Source organism: Pleurodeles waltl, chromosome 4_2 (assembly GCF_031143425.1).
Source record: "Pleurodeles waltl isolate 20211129_DDA chromosome 4_2, aPleWal1.hap1.20221129, whole genome shotgun sequence".
NCBI classification, from domain to species: domain Eukaryota; kingdom Metazoa; phylum Chordata; class Amphibia; order Caudata; family Salamandridae; genus Pleurodeles; species Pleurodeles waltl.
This window is the reverse complement of record NC_090443.1, coordinates 819,110,995-819,129,875: the sequence shown is the minus strand read 5'-3', so window position 1 is coordinate 819,129,875 and position 18,881 is coordinate 819,110,995. Positions and strand designations below refer to the sequence as shown.

The following is an 18,881-nucleotide window of genomic DNA, read 5'->3' as shown; positions in this document are numbered from 1 at the left end:
AAAAGTATTTTGGGGGCTGCTGTTGTTAACAGATTGAATTTATGATCCAGTTCTAGTTCTTTCTCGCCCTCTTTGGCCAGGTCACTGACCATGCACAGGCACACCCATCCAAATTCTTAATGTGTTTACATCTAATATTCAGGGATAGTGATGTGTGTTTTCAATACTTATAATACAGCAGCAGCTCACTAGTATTACTGCAGATAATCTCTGTGACACCCTCCCATTTCTTCCTATGCAAGGTCCTGTTTTGGTCTTAAAGTGCCCTTTTTATGGATGCTGCATGAAACAAACAACGTTTCTCTGAAAATGTCAGTAACAGTCCCTCACACATCACCCTCATTAAAAATGAATTAAAAGGAAACCATACTAAAAACAATCTAAGGAATGCTCAAGGTCATTGGGGCAAGACTCTGCAGTAAACATAAGTGCTGTAGTCATATGCAGGGCCACTGGAAGTATGTCTCAGAGAGGACCTACCTGCAGTAGGGTTGACCAATTTATATGGCGAGAAAAGTCAAGTTATGCATTTACAACGCCAATAGCTCGAACTACAGCAAATGTGAGACCTATTGCATTGCAAATGCTTGTTTCGTGTTCCAGATCAGTAGTTTGTCTGTCCTGCAGGTTATATGTCTGGGATTAATGTGGAGAGCTCAGTGTCATGCGGGGAACGAGATCCCTAAGTGTTGTGAGAAGTTTAGTCTAGTGATATTTGGGACTACTGGAGGAATGGAGAGTGAATCAGGTGAGGCGGGTTCTTTTAAAGCCTTGTGCAAAGCTGAATAGGGTTTCCTGTTAATTTGCTAGTGGAGCGTCTTGTGGTTTGGTATGCATACAAGTGGTAAAGGGGTTGAATCCATGGAAAGAGTTTGAAGGGGGATGTTAGAACTGGGCAACAATCCGACATCTGAGATTGGAAGTTAGGGAGTGTCCATATACAGGATAATCTTGGGATGTAGGCAAAGAGAAGAAGCCAGTAAAAAAGGAAAAGTGGGGAAGGGGAGTCAAAGGTAGAGACAGTGGTCTGGGGATCTCCTGGTTTTGTGGTGAGTAGATTCCAGTTTGAGTGAGATGACAGGGATTAGTGGCTAGAGTACAGAGCTAAAAGTGCAAAATAGATGTGAATCCAAGCCAGGGTGTACTGTGTGGGAATCAGCATTCCCAAGGACTGCATTCATCAGTGGACGAGGTTGGGAAGAGTAGTGACAAGAAGGCAATGTTAAGTTTTCTCTTCTGTCATTAAGAGAACATACTTGCCCTTTGGCTGACGCCATTAGTTAGCTGGTGGACTGACATATAATGTATTGTGTTTTTCATATGAAACCACTGCTTTTCTCATAATTGATTAAGAATAATTGTAAGTTAAATGAAAGGCAATATGGCCTCTTTGGAAACACTGAATTTGAAATCTGTGATAGTGAAATCTTTTCAAACATTATGCTGACAGGATCCACTTGTGGGCCAAGCAAATAACATCAATCTGGTCATTCAGGGTGGTTTTAGAGGGGAAAAAACATTCTATAAGTCAACATTTTTGTGTTTGCTTACCTAGTTGGAAAGTGTTGCAGCATTCATGAAGAAAGTTAATTTGTGACTTTTATCAAATGCATTTGATAGCTTTGAGAAGGGAATCTTTAAGAAAAGCTCACAGAGCTTCTTGAGTTACTGAAATCTTTGGAATGTTAAATTGTGACTCTTGGTTTACTATTACAGTGTACCCTGTACTAAGTCATACCCATGAATGTAAACCAGGACAGAGGGCACTATTGCCCCTAGAATTGAGATGTTGAATAGTTCACAACTGATTATGCAGACTATGCCACTTTGGTAGATAAGACTAAAAGAGGCCTTCGGGTGCTTCAAATTTCCCGACATGCTGTTGACGCAATATCATTTGCACACTATAGAAACCAAGAATGTGATTTTTGGCCTCAAGTGTAATCAAATGTATGTCATTGCTGCTAAATAGGTAAAAAGAGTCTGTATTTTTTTTATCTAAGTCTGGGATATTACATGACTTCTCTACTCGGGTGAGATTCACAAGCGAACATTTGTGGATTGATTTCTTAAAATCGATTAAAACATGCAAATATTTGGCCTCCTTTTGTTAGTGTTCTGTATACCACCAGAGAGAGGGATACAGTTTGTTATTCACCAATCAGCCATAAAACCAGTTTAAAACCACAGCAATAAATTCTGATTAGTTAGCCTCTATTAGTGAACTTGTGTAGTACTTTAACTGAACATCCAGGAATGCTGTTGGCCTATGAAGTGAAGGATATGACTTAGAATCTTTTTGTGTATTAGATGGAAAATTGATACTTGGCACGATTACTGCACCATCAAGCTCAATTAAAAAAACTTGCCCGCTTATGATTTCAAGCCAGTATGTTACACTGGCTTTTAAAATTGTAGCTGTTTGGGCCCGTGCACTGTCTTGCTCTCTTGCATTTATTGCTCCAAGTACCTTTTCAGTGATTGACCAATGGGCTAGGGTCGTACTAGTCATTTTGATATAATCCTCATATAGTTTTGATTTTAAGCATCTCCATTTTTGAGTTACACGTTCATTTGTGTAGGGGTATGTTTTGAAATAAATGTGAATGCACAATTATCAGTGCAATGTGATCAGTTATGCTTGACTATATTGTTTTTTCCTAACATGCCTTGATAGTTTAATTTACTAGTTATTGTACCTAAGCAATGAATAAGATTTTTTTAGAATTTGAGGCCTTGATTTTTTTTTCAGTATTGTTTTTAAACAGTAAATGGCGTTTTGTAGACTATACGTAGGGGAAGGTCTATACGAGCTTTTGTTAAGTGTTTATTTTAAAAACATTTAAAATGTTCAGACTGTGTATATAAACTGAAATGCAGCATTATTAGAGAAGAACTTTGATCCAGTAACTCTAGGTTGATGGGTCATGCAGTAGCTTAAACACCTTTTCTTGTTGAACACTATGGAAAAGGCACATAGTCCTCCAAAGGCTTTTCTGCCTTCTAGAGGGCAACCTAGTCAGTGAAGTGTGGAGACGAGAACAGCAGCGGTCGCCTATTGAACTCTGCTTCTGTTAAATGGAAAAGGTTAGTCAGGTGTAGGACCGTTCTGAAAATTGAACGGACCCTTTTTAGTGCCAAGAACAACTTAGCCGAAAGAAGGGAAGAGTATAGAACACCCATAATGTTACAGTATTTTCTGTTGTTTAGTCTATTAATTAACAAATATAATTGCCACTATCTTGTTTGTTTTTTCTAATCGCTATTCATATTTTACACCAAGGTAGGACTTAAATTTAAATAAATCTTGAAAATATACTAATAGTTCCTTGTCTTCTTGAGTGTGTCCATCCGTGATGAAAGGGAGATTGGGATCCACTAGCTATTCCTATGAGTATCACAGGACTGATTGATACCTAATGCGCACTTTACTCTCGTAATGCTCAGCAGGGTGCAGTCCTTCATGTTTTCTCTCATATATTTGTAAATGAAGTCCTTAGGGCCAGAGGGTCTAGAGAATACTCTATCGGACTATAATCTGGAGAAAATAATCCAGTAGTTGTATCCGTTTGAAGTTCAAATGTTGTTTTTCTATATGCATCTTTAGCATTTGCTTCTACCGATATGAGGATACTCAAGTCTGTTGTAGTAGCGACGGGTACTATAATTTGACTTTATTCTGTCATATACAATGACTTTACATAAGTAATCCATTTCCCAGAATTCGCAGTGTTCACTAGAGTATTTTTTGTTCACTTAAAACCAGGATTCTCTGTGATGTCCGTAAAGGTCGGCTTTATGTAATTTAATCCAGTTTTTTGCTTTTGAAGCAGTTTTTGACTCCCATGGTAGTCTCTTGCAGCAGCTCTCTTATAAGGCCGTCAATAAAATCCTTTTTATTGTGTTTTGCCAGTATAACCGTGTTTTTTTATCTTTTATTTTTTTATTTTTTTTGCTAATTCCCTTTATCTTTTGCCTTTATTGTAGGATGAACCATGAGTTTTGTGCCCTACAGCTGTTACTTGCAAGCTGGTTTGTTTTTGATGGTAGGCTGTGGTACATTTTTCATTAATTAATCTGAGCTGTACCTTTTGATACAGTCAGTAGGCCAAAGCTCTCGTCCACTAAGGCAGAAATGAGGATGAAGGAGTCCTCAATTTCCCTATTCTCACATCTCAGCAAGGGCATGCTACAGCCTAAAGGGTGAAATTACAGGGCCTGTCAAGTCTGAAAGGGAGGGGGGGGTGCACCAATGCAATGTCTGGTGGCAATCCTATTCACACAGTACATTAACTGGCTTGAGAAATATCTGGTGAGTGAGAAATACCTGATGAGCTGTGGTAAAGATGTACCCTTCATAGGAGTTCCTGTCCTATGATATGCATATAATGCATTATTGTTGGACCAGGTCTGCTAATGGTCTCCAGGGCCTTCTGGATTTGTTTTACTACTTTTATCAGGTACTTAGTTTTAACCACCAACACAGGTCCTACACAATGGTATATGAAACAAAGGATTTTTTTTTTTGCCAAATGTCATATTTCTTTTTCACGCATGGGGAAATTAATTGATTTGCTCAGAATCAGAGGTCTTGTGCTGAGATCTAAAAAGCATTGGCAAAGCCAATTGGTCTCTCGTTTGAGAATATCGGCTCTGCCTCTGCCTTTTGTTCCTGCTGTACAGCATGGGGGCGCTGCCAACTTTGGCAACAATTTGTAGCCATGCTGTATTGCAGTATGGCTGCTATGCAGCATGACTAAAAATAATATTAAAGAACTTTACGGCATCCAGCGCTAAAGCGCTTTTAAATTAAAATAAAAAAAAGTGCATCATTCGAAAGCTAATAGCTCTCAAAAGTGAGACCTATTGGCTTTGCCAGTGCTTTTCCGATTCGCTTCCAAAATGGGGAACAAGCCTATAAAAGAAATGCCAACCATTTATATTAGTAAATATGTCTGTGATTTTGTTCCCACAGAAAGAAATGTGAATGGGATTACTTTCAGGAAACGTTACCCTGATTTTTTTTTTTTTTTTTTTTTTTTCCTGGTTTGGGAAGACTTGTTCTTTTAGATCTTCACCATTAGTTTGTATCGTTTTTTTTAGGCTGAGCCTAGGCAGCGCGGAAGCGCTGTCTCTCAACATGTTGTAATCTACATCAGTGGGCTTGCAACACACCCATCACCTTAATTTGTTCCTTGGCTTGCCTTTCAAAATTCCCTTGATTTCGTAGGTAAATGCTTTACATTTGTCCTGCCTTGAGGCTGCTTTGTTACCGTCGTGGAGACTGACCCTATTAAATGATTATTGTACGATCGGCCATATAGCTTAGTGTGGCACACTACTTTTTTCTTTTGCCTGTCCGCTTCAGGCGGCATGGCTGTATATTGTTTCCTCCTCTTCCTTGTTTTGGGCATGCCTCTGTTTCTTTGTGGTGTCCGCGCACGAAGGCTGCATGCTAGAGGGAGTTATTTTTAATATATTTAATTTTGTTTTTTTTAATGTTTCATATAGTGCAAACTCGACCAGAGGTGCGCTTCATATGACTACGTGAAGTTTCATATAGCACGACCTCGATCTGAGGATCGGTTTACATCATTACCATTTACCAGTTGAAAAATATCTACAAACTGGAGCATTTAACACAGAAAAGAGAACAGAAATCCTCAAAGCGGCTCTCTCGGCACAGCGGGAGAACCAATACTACAATATTTACTACATGTGGGAAACTTGCCACATGATGCTTTTCCGGGCATTTCTTTTATAAAGCATTTTTACCCATAACTCAGCCTGTGGTGGTCTTACAACAATGGGACCACCAAACCGTTCAGCACGACACGCTCTGTCTAGGTCATCTCTGGTTCCCCACACTAGGTTGGGGGATGACCAAAATAGTAATCTCTCCCACTGTTCAATGTCTTTGTAATGTCTCTTATGGCTGGAAGTTTTGTTTTACAGCTGGGAGTAGTATGTGTTTTAAGGGCATTGTTTGCTGCAGTATTGCAGCATGCCTGAAATGTATAAGACACTACGCCCTCTAATGGTTACATATATGTTCACCCTGTATTACTTTCTGTCATTCTGTTTTCATGTTGTTATGCCCTCTTGGGGCTGACTATATGGTTACATGACCATGTTTATTACAAATGCTATTTTTATTACGGTGTTGTTTAGGGGCTGTTCTGCACATTACAATCAAGCTACTACAATATTTGCTGCACTCAGAAACTTGCCCCATAATGCTTTTCGGGGCATTACTTTTACAAAACAGTTTTGCCCTTAACTCACCGCACAATTTGCTCTTTCTGTCTAGGTCATCTCTGGGTCCCCACACTGGGGGGGGGGGGGGAGGAGGGGGGGGAATATTAATGTTAAAAAAAGAGTAAATAATGGCAAAATTTTTATGTTTTGCAGAAACAGTAAAAAGGTAAGGAAGTGCTTTAGTTATATGCAGGGCCACTGGAATTATGTGGCAGAGAGGACCAAATTATGCTACACGTTGATGAATTTATGTGGCAAGAAAAGTCAGTTTATGCTTTTACAACGCCAATAGGTCTAACTCAAGCAAATCTGAGACCTATTGCATTGCAAATGCTTTTTTTTTTTTTTTTTGCGGAGACAGGTCTGATTTTCTGTTACTCTAGCTTTTAGGTGTCTAGCTTTACTTTGTCCTGATGATCCCGTAGGATTCATCCTAACAAGGAATCAAAACGTAGACTTGTTTTCCCACCCATCCTTAACTTCTGTTGTTGGATACAAGACTCTTGTATTGTTTTGGGTTTCAATCCTTTAATCCAGTAATCTGAGGAGGATTGGGTTTCTGGTGCATTGTTGGGGTGGGGGAATTTGATGAAATAATGATTTAAATAACTTTTTTAATATATATATATATATATATATATATATATATATATATATATATTAACTATATAGTTATTTTGTTAATGTATATATTTGATTTTATCTTAATACCTTTATAATGTTATTGAATTAATTGCATTAAAATATGGTATGTGGTTTGAAGTGATGTACTTTCCCTGCTGTTGCACAGACTGGAGTGGGAATAGTTAATTTTACCCCTCATGAGTCCAACGCTTTCCATGCTGCTGCACCGGCTAGAGTGGGAATACTAAATTTTACTCCTCCTGAGTCCAACACTTTAACTACTGTTGTACTTACTGGCGTGGGAGTAGTAACTTTTACACCTCCTAAAACCAATGTTTTCCCTACTGTTGCACCAACTGGGGTGGGAATAGTAAATTTCACCCATGTTGAGTCCAACCCTTCGCTGACTGCTGCACAGAGCGGAGTGGAAATGTTATATGTACTATTCCTAGAAATCTATAGGTTTTTTTGTATTGTTTAAAAATTATGGTTCTGTGCATTTTAAATTGTTTAGTTTGTAATATATAATAAATGTTAGTAAAATGTTTTTTAAAACTGTTTTATGTGTAATTAATTAAATTGGTATGTTTAATTTTGTTTTCTAAATTATTTTACGTTTTTAATTCCGTGTGTGTATATATATATATTTGCTATATTAACTGTTAATATTAAAGTATAATATAGATTAACATTTAATAGTTTTACATTGTGTGCAAGCATGCACTTATACATGTCTTTTTACATAAGTATATATTTTTTATATTGAAATGTATTTAATTTACATTATATTACTTTTACATGTTAATATCTTTAATCACTATTTTTTTAACTATATATATTTAAAAAAATATTTGTATATATTTTAGAGATTAGTATAAAACAATACTGTTTATCGATATTTTTGTACTTTCAATTATAAGTATAGGAAACCATGTCTTTGAGCACAATCCTTTTGACACAATAAAAATTGTATCACAATATTCAGGTTTTCGATATTTTGTCAGTGAACCAGGAAGCTGCCGCTCGAGTAGAAAATCTACAGACTTTTACACCGCCAGATAGAGCAAATGTGCAAACTTATAGATTAAGGAGGAAATCTGTTGTTGCTATGTCCACAATTCAAAATGGTTTTTAGTAAATCTCACAGAGCTCAACCCTCAGAGATGTAGGTCACTATTTTAAAAACCCACCAGTCCAGTGGCCCAGAAAAGGAGTGTCCTGAGTAGTGCTGGTGCCTCGCTGCCTGGAGATGGTTAAAGATGTGAACATGTAGTGTACTCGCTCCCTTACTCATGGAGAGCATCTGCTGCCGGGGAGGGGAAAGGCTGTGGACCATCTCTCTCTTTCGATCCTCTAGCTTGGCTAGTTTGGGACTATGCTCTCTAAAATGTGAAATTATTTCTCATGAACGTCAGTCTATATGAATATGAGTTTTTTCACACTTAGTGAGTTTTTAGTATTGTTTTCACATTATTAGGACATCGCTGTTTCTGTTGTATGTCTTTTAATGTTGAGGTACTTTGACACTTTAATTTTAGTCTCCTACTTGTGGTTTGGGCTCCTCTGTGTCTGTTCCGACTGTTGAAATGCAGCGCAAAAGCAAGTGTTGAAAAATATTTGTCTGTGTATGTGTTATCCTATCATTGTTCGCTGATATCAAACATAAAAACAATTCTCCCTCAGAAAATAGGCACAGACCCCCATTTAACCCGTGGAGATGTTGAGGTCTTAAAAAGTAATGGTGTTTAAATGATATAGTTATTGAATTGATATAATCTTTTAAGGCCACCGCACTGCAGGCCAAATGTGCAATTAGGTTTGTTTTCTCCTCGCCTGCCACCTGATAGCCTCCTGGGCCAGAGGGTTTGTGCTGGGACTGCACAAAACCCGTGGGATATAGATTCTGAATACAGCTCTTTGTAGGTAGTGCCATTATGTTGCTGTCACGTGACCTCTGACAGCTGTGTACCTGTGAAACAGGAGAATGGCATTCGGTGTAACAGGAATACACTTGATCTATCTGCACTCTGAGGCTGAGCACACTTATTTCATTCAGCTAAGCAGCAGCCAAGAGACTGCGGTGCTCATCTGCACCCTCATCAAACAGAGTGTGTCAGCAGTCACCAACCTCTCTTCCTTGGGTTTGTGGTATATTGATGTCCCATGCCACAATTTAAAATTCCAAACCTTTAAAAAGCTCTGACAGATCTGTAAATGTTTTAGTGAAACAGTTGTAAAGGGATTGATGAATTCCCCCCCCCCCCAGAATCATCTCTAATACCCATCTCCAAGAACCTTTGCAAGAGAACCCCTTCCACAGCACCTCTGGTGCCATTTTTGTTTTGAAAATATATATCTAAGCGAACTAATAGTAAACAAATAATTTTGAAAGCACTTTGGCTCCTGCAATTGGTCGGCACAGACCTGAAATGTCCTCAATCGCTTAGGAAATGCATCAATAAATGATCTAACAAGCGATGATACGCATTACTAGATATAAAGTGTCATCCATTTACAAGCTATATCAGTGTTCCAAGTAATGTAAAGAAAAAAACACCCTGTAGTCAACAAAGTTACCAAACAGTCCCCTGCCGATCTAGGCAATGAATTCAGTTTGTCAACTGAAGCCGTGGCAACAGATCGCACCTGTTTCTAGCCGACAGCTGCTGATGCAAAAAATAAAATAAATACGTTGCTACTTTTGCTGCAAGTCTTTGAAGTTGGGCATACACTAAATGATGTATAGAATTTTAGAGCAGTTATTAAAGGTTGCAACCCTAAAAGTGGATCAAAGTCTTGCACCTTGTTACAGAGATTATCCGCCCTTTTTCTAGTCTTCTATTCCCTCGTTCTTTCTCATTTCCTCTCATTCGCTTTCTTCCTGTGGTTTGCTATTTTTCTCTTCAGAAATACCGCTTCCCCTCCCCTGTAGGCTCACCATGGCTTTGGGCAGCCGCTGCACGCACTGAGATATGTTTAAGAAAATCCACCCAGAGTTTGTGTTGAGTACTTGTTTGCCATAGTAGCTCATTTTAGGTTGACAATATTTTAAAATTTTTAAAAATATAGCTTTACACCTGTAGTCCGGGATAGGCCTATGGTAAATACGAATATGTATGCCTGGCAGTGCAAACTACAAGCTTCCTTACTCTCTTTCCCAGTCCCGTTCACCTTTCAGAACTTCTTGTTTCAATCCCCCCCCCCCCCCTCCCCCCTTCCTTTACATTTTTTGTTTTTTTTAAATCTCGGGACGAATCCAAGGTACCCTGTGCTGTGCACATATATGGGCGAAAAAACTGATAGCGCGGCTGTCTCCGAGCGCAGCAGAGCCTGTGTTTGGAATCCGTAATGGAAGCTATTATCTAGATGGCCTTGGAGCCCATGCGTGCATCTCAAACGCCATCCGGAGTTCAGCATGAGTATGAAGACCTGGGTAATAATCCCCTACAGGTGACTGCCTCAGCGAAGCCTTAGCAGACTGTCTCCGCCCCATGAAGTAGAATCGGCCACCCACACCAAGATGGTATGTGCCGGCATATGCGAATGTGTTCTGCCCTCCTCTTCATTCCTCGGTTATGCGATGCAGCACCGTAAGAGCCTCTAGACATCATGCGTGACACCGGAAAACTTCCCACATCGGCTGCGCTGTAAGCCTGTGCCCCTCTAACCAAACACAAAATACTGGGATACGGAGTACCGTGCTACCCGTCCCTTTAAAAACGCTTCAAACAAGCATTGGCAGAGCCAAAAGGCCTCCATTACGGGCGAGCTATTGCCTTTGGCAATCGTGTGGGGGGGGGGGGGGGTGAACAGGAGGGTAGGTGGGGGTGATTAACGTAAGGGAGAGTTGTTGGTGAATGGGAGGGCGGTTGGGGTGGATAGTAGGACTGGCAAAAAAGCGTTCACCCAGAATAGATCCAGTTAATTCCAAAAAGATCTGATTTTGGGCAGATAGCAGGTGTATATATTAATGGATTAACGATTACAACGTCTTGACAACGTGGGAGTGAGGAAGGTAAAGAAACACAGTCTGCCACCCACTCCCTACAACTGTACAGAGCGGGCCTATTAATTACTAATAACTGCCTAAAATGGAAGAAGACGCCTGTTTACAAAACAGTCGCATAAATAAACGAGTCAGTGACGAATGCGTTGAAAAACCCGAAAAGGCGTGTCTAGTGGGAAGACCACGGATGTAAGATTTTTAGTAAAAATTGGTGTGGTCTAATAGTCTGAGTGTATTGACTGCAGTTAAGGATTTATGTTTAGAGATGCGGTTTAGGGATTGCCTAACATTTCGTTGAACTTTCTGTTAATATAAAAGTATTAAAATGAGCTTCACCGTTACTTGTAGTAAATGTGTTATTAGTGATAAACACGCATCTTAAGTGAAGGGCAGACGATGCATCCAAAAATTAAATATCTATTTGTAGCTGTAAAAAAACTTATAGTTTAGGGCCATGCCAACGAGTTACTAGTGCAGATTATGTGGAAGGTTTTTCAACTGGCTGCAAGGATGTATGTAATTACCGGTGATGTGAGCGTGTTGATGTAAAAATAATAATTATAACCTAAATTGATGTCTGCCTTAAAAAAATAAACATTAGGTAGACAACGTTTTTTTTTCTTTTTGTACAAATAACACACACCAAACAGTAACGTAACTATTGTACGGGTGCACGTAGAATGAGGCCAAAGTACATTGTGGAGAGGGATTTATTGTTATAAAACTAATATAGGAGGGAGCTGTATTGGGAATACATTTCTTATTGCTTGATTATGTAAGGTGTGCGCTTTTAACGCAGAGGTACGGGAAAAGTGGCAAATGAGAACACGGCAGCCTGCCGTGCATGAGTGGACTTTATGCATATAGAATTAACTACATTTTACATATGTGCTTCTCTGTAGCATTCTGAAGCCAGCGGGGCCTCTGGGAGTTAAGCACGGGTGGTTGAGCTGTACAGCCATCCAGGGTACTGACCATTTGTACCGCACACAGCAGAGGCTGAATTCTGACCAGCTAAATGGGATTCCTTTATTAGCATTAGCGGGATCAAGGACGGTGTCCGCCCTGCCATATTTCTAAATTGAGATAAGTGGTGCAGACAACATTTGCCAGACAACGGGTGTTTTGGGGGCTGAGGCTGGAGCAATTATTTGTTCTTCAAATGCAACAGTTCTTGCCGTACATAACTCTTGGTGTTGTACATCTGCTCTGCACCATTTGCTCGCTCTAGTCCCGCCCAGTTCCAGAAACAGAACTCCAGCCATAGACACAGCACCCCAGTAAAATTCAAATTTATAGCACGCGATTAAGAAATGTTTAAATTATAAACAAACAAAATATATCCGTATAATGTGATTAAATCTGATTTAATTGCTATGTGTTGTAAGTCGAATGACCGTTTGTTAGGCAGAAAACATCAGACCAAAAATCTCATGCCCGAAGTGACCACGGACTCACAGCAGAAATTAAATCTTTTAGAAAGCGTTTTTTGGGCACAGTACAATCAAACAATTATTTAGAAACCGCTCTATTGTGAGTGTTTGCTGATAAGACAGAAAGCAAATCGTTATTTCGAAGAAAAAATGCACAACACTGTAACAGAAGTTGAAGGAAGTTGCGGTGAAAAAGGAAACTGCAACAAAATGAAAACAAACAGTGTTGTGGCCGGTGGACGGCACGACATGCGTGTCACAAGCTTTCAAGTCTGGCAAAAGGCTGAGAAGCCCAAGTTAAATGAGAACCTCTGATCGAGTTTGCGCTACATAAAACTTCAAAACACCATGGCTGCCATGGAGCGCAAAGGGGATAATCAAAAGAAAACAAGCATTTGCAATGCAAGGGGTCTTGTGTTTGCTCATGTTAGAGCTGATAGCGTTGTAAACTCCTAACCCTACTTTTCACCTATCGGCAAAAGTGCATTTATGTACGTAACCTGAAAAAGTGCAATTAACTGTGTAAAGCGCTCGACTTCTGCCAAGTGAAATCGCGCTAGGAAAATAGAGAAAAAGTAGTCCACCAGCCAGACAGAAAACAGCGAGCCTCACATGTTTTCTGTACTTGGTCGATGCGCTCGAGGAGGGCTAGCTACCGGAAAAGGCATGACGTATGCATGCCTTTGACTAATAAAAGCAAGCAGATTTTAATAGGCAAGCCCACGAACCAATGAAAAACACTGATGTGATGTCGACAGGGCTCCGAGCCCTTTTCTAATACCTAAAGCATCTTGCTGCGATAGGCTCGGCCCTAAAAAGGAGTGCGCCCACACTAAAGTATATGGCTGATCTTGCAATAATCCGTGTAACAGGGTCAAGTCTGCAAGGCGTAACTAAACAGTCTCAGGCGGGACAAACGTAAAGCATTTACCTACAAAATCGATGGATTTTTGAAGGGCAGGGCCAGGAATAAATGAAAGTGATGGGCTTGGTTAAAGCCCACAGAATATGTTGCAGCATATCAAAAAGAGCAGCGCTCGCATGCTGCTATGCTCAACTAAAAAAGTGCAGTTACAGTGCAGTACAATATGTGTTACTCTTCGACTACTTCTGTTGGGTTTGAGACTGAAATCTTACACCTTCTACGCCTGCAGTCGTGGGAGACCAATCTTTGCTGGTCTTTCTTTTATGTGAGTTGCTAAAGTGTGATCCAGGGACTCCACTGTAGTTCATCGAACATTGCCACAGTGCTTAATTTGTGCTGGTGTTCGCAAGGCTTAGCATCAGCACTTGTGTTTTGACATTCAAACAAATGGTAGCGCTGGCCATTTATTTTTAAACAGAACATTAGCAACATGTTTAATAATTCAATACATATTTAAAAAATAATAGCAGTGTGCCCAGACCATTCTTCCACCTGTTGGTGAGCTAGAATATTCCAAACTGTTACATTTGTCAGAGTGTGCTGGGTAGCAGGTAGCATTGGCACTAACGTTTGCCAGTGCTGGCACGGACAGTGGACGCTGGAATCTGCAATGGCCCTGTCACTTATCTTTTCTCAAATTAGGCAAGTAGACCTGTAGAGACAGGCTCTAAACACCTGAGACTCGCCTTTCTGTGAGACTTTGGCATTCTCAATCATTTTGCACAATTAGAGGTGACTTGATTGAACGTGTTTTTAAAAGTTCTCTTTTGATTATGCTCATGTTTTTTATTTTGTATATATTTGTTTTTTTAGGTTGAGTGTGCAAGCGCTTTGATCTGTTGTAAGACTTATGGGCTTTTAACCACGCCCACCTCACTTTCACTCGTTCGTGGGCTTGCCTTCCGAAAATCCCTTGATGTCATTGGTAAATTGCTTTACGTTTGTTCCGTCTTTGGGTGGTTTTGTTACCGCCTGGCTGGCTGAACCCGTTACATAGATAATTGCACGATTGCCGATGTACTTCAGAGTGGGTGAACAATTTTTTTATTTTGTCTCTCCACTTCGTGCTCCATGGCAGCCATGCCCCTCACAACTCTTAACTCAATCAGCAGTACTGGAGCGCTGGTCACATTGTTCACACTATTACCTAATCAGAATCATTTTTTTTGGCTCCCCCTTAACGCTTCATAGCTTTCTCAAAAACATTTATAATTAATAAATGCTTTACTAAAAAACACAGAAATCCGAAAGTGGCTTTCCCAACACAGCCGGAGAGCCGATCCTACAATATTCATTGCACTTGGGAAAAGTCACCCCATAATGCTTTGCAAGCATTCGTTTAAAAAAAAAAACATTTTTACACATAACTCAGCCAGCGGTGGTCTTAGAACAATGGGACCACCACCAAAACATTCAGCATGACACACACTTTCTGTTTAGTAAATATCTGGGTCTCCTTGTCTAGGTTAGTGGGGATCCCAAAGTAATAACCCCTCCCACAATTCAGTCCCTCTTTAATCTCTCTTATGATTGGAAATTTTGTTTTACAACTTGGAGTAGTTTGTGTTTTAAGAGCCTTTGTATTGCAGTAGGTCTGCTATGCCTGAAAATGTGTAAGGCACTGTGCTCTCCAGGGGATAAATATATGGTGGCACTACATTACTTCATGCCATTCTATTTTAATGTGATTATGCTCTCTAGGGGCTAATTATATGGTTACATGACCATGTTTCTTATAAATTATATTTTTATTGTGGTGTCCTCTATGGGCTGTTCTGAGCCTTACAGTCAACAAACTGCAATATTTGCTGCACTCTGTCATCCCATGATGCTTTTCAGGGCATTCATTTACAAAACATTTTTGCTCATATAATTGACACTAAATGTCAAAAAATCTTCCCACTAACTTGCAGCTTTACTGATAAGACTATATAGTGTGTTTACACTGTTAAAATTGGGTTTCATAAAACGTGTATCTTTTTGCACATCACCAAGTAAAGCGTTCTGATTTGTTTTCGTCCTACTAAAATAGTTTTTTATTCACACACAAGTACCAAAAAAAGGACTGTCCCAACTACTGGAATATATTTTGAAACGTTTGTACAGTTGACTTACTTATTTAAATGTGTTAGGACAAACCTGACACTTGACAGCCTTTCATTTCTTACTTTTTGTACAGCAGGTCAGACAGATCTCCTTACAAAATCCTGGAACTCCACAGTCAAAAGGAAAACTATTTGTAAGAAGATAAACTGACTTTTGACCTCTCGCTGAACACAGAGCAAATGTGACAAGAACAAGATTTAAATGAGTCTTTATTGCTCCTTCATTTTCTGACTAAAAAGAACACCTGTTCTTTGTCAACTTGCCAGAAGTGGTGAATAGGTCCTAAAAGTAGCTCGACCTACCGTAGTGAGTGGGCCAGTAGATTATTCAAGGCATATTAATTGAGCTCCTAAGGATAGACTTCCCCAGGAAACCCATCTCGGTCTGCTACCTTTTTTATGTTATCAATAGCTAGGCTTATTTCCTCCTCGGATTTTTGACAAATTAAACAACTCTGATCATACAAACTGAGACTAGGGACCTGAAGGGGCCCTCAGCCAGTTATCCCCTGCCTGATCACTTGGATCAAGGCACTCGCTATACAGAGCCTGATACAGTTCCTGGAAAGCCACCCACATTATGGCACTATCAGATGTAGGAGGGTCTTGAGGTGAAGCCCAAATACATTTTTTGCATTTTTAGTATGTCCTGGTCTTCCAGGCCAACATTTTCCCAGCTTTTTTTTTACCATATTGATTTTCCTGTAGGTTCCTGGCCTTCCACCTTTCATATCTCTTATGCTCCGAGAAACTCTTAAAACTTTATTTTAGCTTTTTAGATGTTTTCTTTGAACTCACCCAAATGCCTCTACTGCTCATAGTTCAATAATTGACTTCTGTTGAACAGGACAGGATCTCTGCGATTATGGATACTAATGTAGACATTTTCCCTATAGAAATATCAGAATAATTGGCTCTGCCAATGCGCTCTAATTTTTTTACTGACGTTAAGGACATTTTTGGATGGCGAGAACTTCTTTTGAGTTGTGCAGTTTTACTTTGATAAAATCGACTGGTGCGTATTTGCGTAATAAAGACATGCATTGCCCAGTCTTCTAATAAATATGCAGTCACTGCTTGGCTTTCTGTTACATTAAGGATTCAGGGAGCTGCTAGTTGTTTTTCTAATATCTAGGATGAAAGTCGCCACTTATTTCATGTATGTGATTAAACAAGAATACTAGTTTGGTGTATGATGCAAGTTTTACTGGGCGCTTAAGAGAAAGTTGTGTATTTCTGTTATTGGTGTGCAGTTGTGAGATGTGTGTGGTCCATGTGTTGTGAGAGTGGGGGTGTGTGTCGTATGGAAAAGCACTTCTTATCTTTTGATGCTGCGACTATGCAATAAAAAATAGAAGCGCATGTCTTATTAGTAAGTTGTTTTTCAGTGTGTCATTCTTTCATAGGATCGAGAACACGTGGCCTTGGGGAGTTATTCTTCGATATATTTTTGTTTTTTTCTCAGTTTTTCAATTCGATTATCGCCCCATCGTGTGCATTATTTTTGTACTTGTCAATAATTCTCTAAATAGAATATCCAGAAAAAAGTTAATCTTTGAACTTTTTTGAAACGAAGACAAATGTGTACATGTTACTTGAAATTTGATTAGGATACCTGAAAATGTTGCGCACGTTAAATTAAACTTTTCCTTACCGCAACCTGTCCGATCTGCTGAGAGATATGCCTTTATCAATATTTGCTAGTATGCCCTTTATTGACATTCAGATGAAATTATGCTTGTCTTTAGAAGTGCATCCTCTTGTTGAAGTAGCAGAATGTACTCGTCTGATCTCATTTTACTGCATGTGCTGCAAGCTGAAGTTTATGTATTAAATGCTCAGCTGCAGCACATGGTCTTATTTAGCGATCACTCTAGTAAAATGTTGATTCCATTTTGCAGGAGGTTCACAAGCTGTTGAACGATTACGAACGGAAGTACTGTTACGTGGACAGAAACAAAGGGACAGGTAAAGATTGTTTTGCTTCAGATCTTTAAGGTGATTACCGTATGTATTGCTGTATTTTCCAAGTAAATGAGTTACCTTTCAGTGATGTAAGACGATACCCCGGCTTAGCTCTCCCAATATCACGTTGATGCGTGATGTGGCAGACATGTTTGTGTGGCACTATATCCTCCAGATCGTGTTTCCAGGTTCACTTTGAACATCAGGTAAAAGTGATATATAGGATTATACATAGGTAGCAGTGAATTCTTTGTCAAGACCAGAGGCAAAGCTTATGCTTTACTCCTTCACTTGATTATGCAAACTCGCAAACAGCAGCCATTTGGGAAAAACCAACAAAAAACGAACTTTCCCAGAAATACTTTGGAAACAACAGTAACATCATCAGCCAATCAGGGAGAGTCAGCCCACATAAAGTCCTTTTTCTGCCTTAAAGCTTCCTCTTTCTTCACTGCTTGGCAGCCACAGATAGATTTCTTGCTCCCCGTTCATTGTTTGCCCCTCTTTTTGCCTCTCTTCATTGTGAAATCATATCTCCTGTTCATTTTGAAATTGTATTGCCTAGTTTGTGCTGTGTTTTGTCAGCAAGTTTTGGAATGTTCCCCCGTCGTACTGTCCCCCAAGTGTGGCTCCTTTAAATTGTGAGGCCTCTGATGTCTCCATAAATTACTGGTCTTCCCAGTGCCATATTAAGCAGTTCTGTGCCTGCTTCTTTTGTAACCCTTGAGCAGCATGTCATGCAGACGTCAGAACACTTATGTTAAGGAAGAGGCCCCGTCCTTCCTCCCGTGGGTTTGAAGACGTACACTATGTGGTAGACGCCTCCTACTATAGAGAAGGTTCAAGAGCCCTTGAGCAACGCATGTATAGGCAGATAGCAGACGAATGTGCAAAGGCTCTCAATGACCCTTCTCAGGTTACCCAGGGAACACTTTCTGTACCCCAGAAGTGAAAACGAGAAGTTGGGGTGCATCATGATGCTTTCACCTACTTCCTTGGCCAGGCTAAGCCAATTAACATGGCATGTGGACCTTCAAATAACTCTTTAGATTTCCCCCCTACCCCTGCTCCCCCGACAGGGATGACTCCCATGGAGATTCTGAAAGGGAAACGGGCCCCTCTAGACCTTGACGGCCATCCTCTCACCAGGTTCCTCCACAGAGACAAACCACCTCTGACACTGCATCAAATATGCTAGCCCCTGACAATATTATCCACCCTAGGTCCTCTGACTGGGGCCCAGCGGGTGGTCATATTTTTTGAGTAATGCCAATTGTGCGCTATTCACATAGCCCTGCCGTTTGTTGCTAATCAAAGTTGATCCGAAGTTTGGGGATCTCACGTCTTCGGAAGCAGGGGCAATGGCCCAGGGTTTTTTTTTTTTTGTGAACCACTTCACTTAGGAATTTGGGAAATTAGTGGCAACGCTCACCTCCCTTGACAAGGCCCTGGCCTTCATTGAGTTGATCTTCATCGCTTGGATTTTCCAAGGGGCCAGCCATGGCAAGGACTGCTGCAGTCTTTTTAAAATGCTTTACTCTGGCTCAAATGGAAGCCAGACATAT

The 18,881-nt window shown here is 40.1% G+C and overlaps 1 protein-coding gene across 8 annotated transcripts in view; it reads left to right on the top strand.

Moving 5' to 3' along the window:
• RAVER2 (ribonucleoprotein, PTB binding 2) overlaps nt 1–18,881 on the top strand; it is a 371,062-nt gene that overhangs the window by 16,313 nt on the left and 335,868 nt on the right. For all 8 annotated transcript variants that reach the window (XM_069232507.1, XM_069232511.1, XM_069232510.1 and 5 more), the window contains exon 2: nt 17,253–17,319. In XM_069232507.1, coding sequence (XP_069088608.1) covers nt 17,253–17,319 — 67 coding nt within the window. The remainder of the gene's footprint in view (nt 1–17,252; nt 17,320–18,881) is intronic.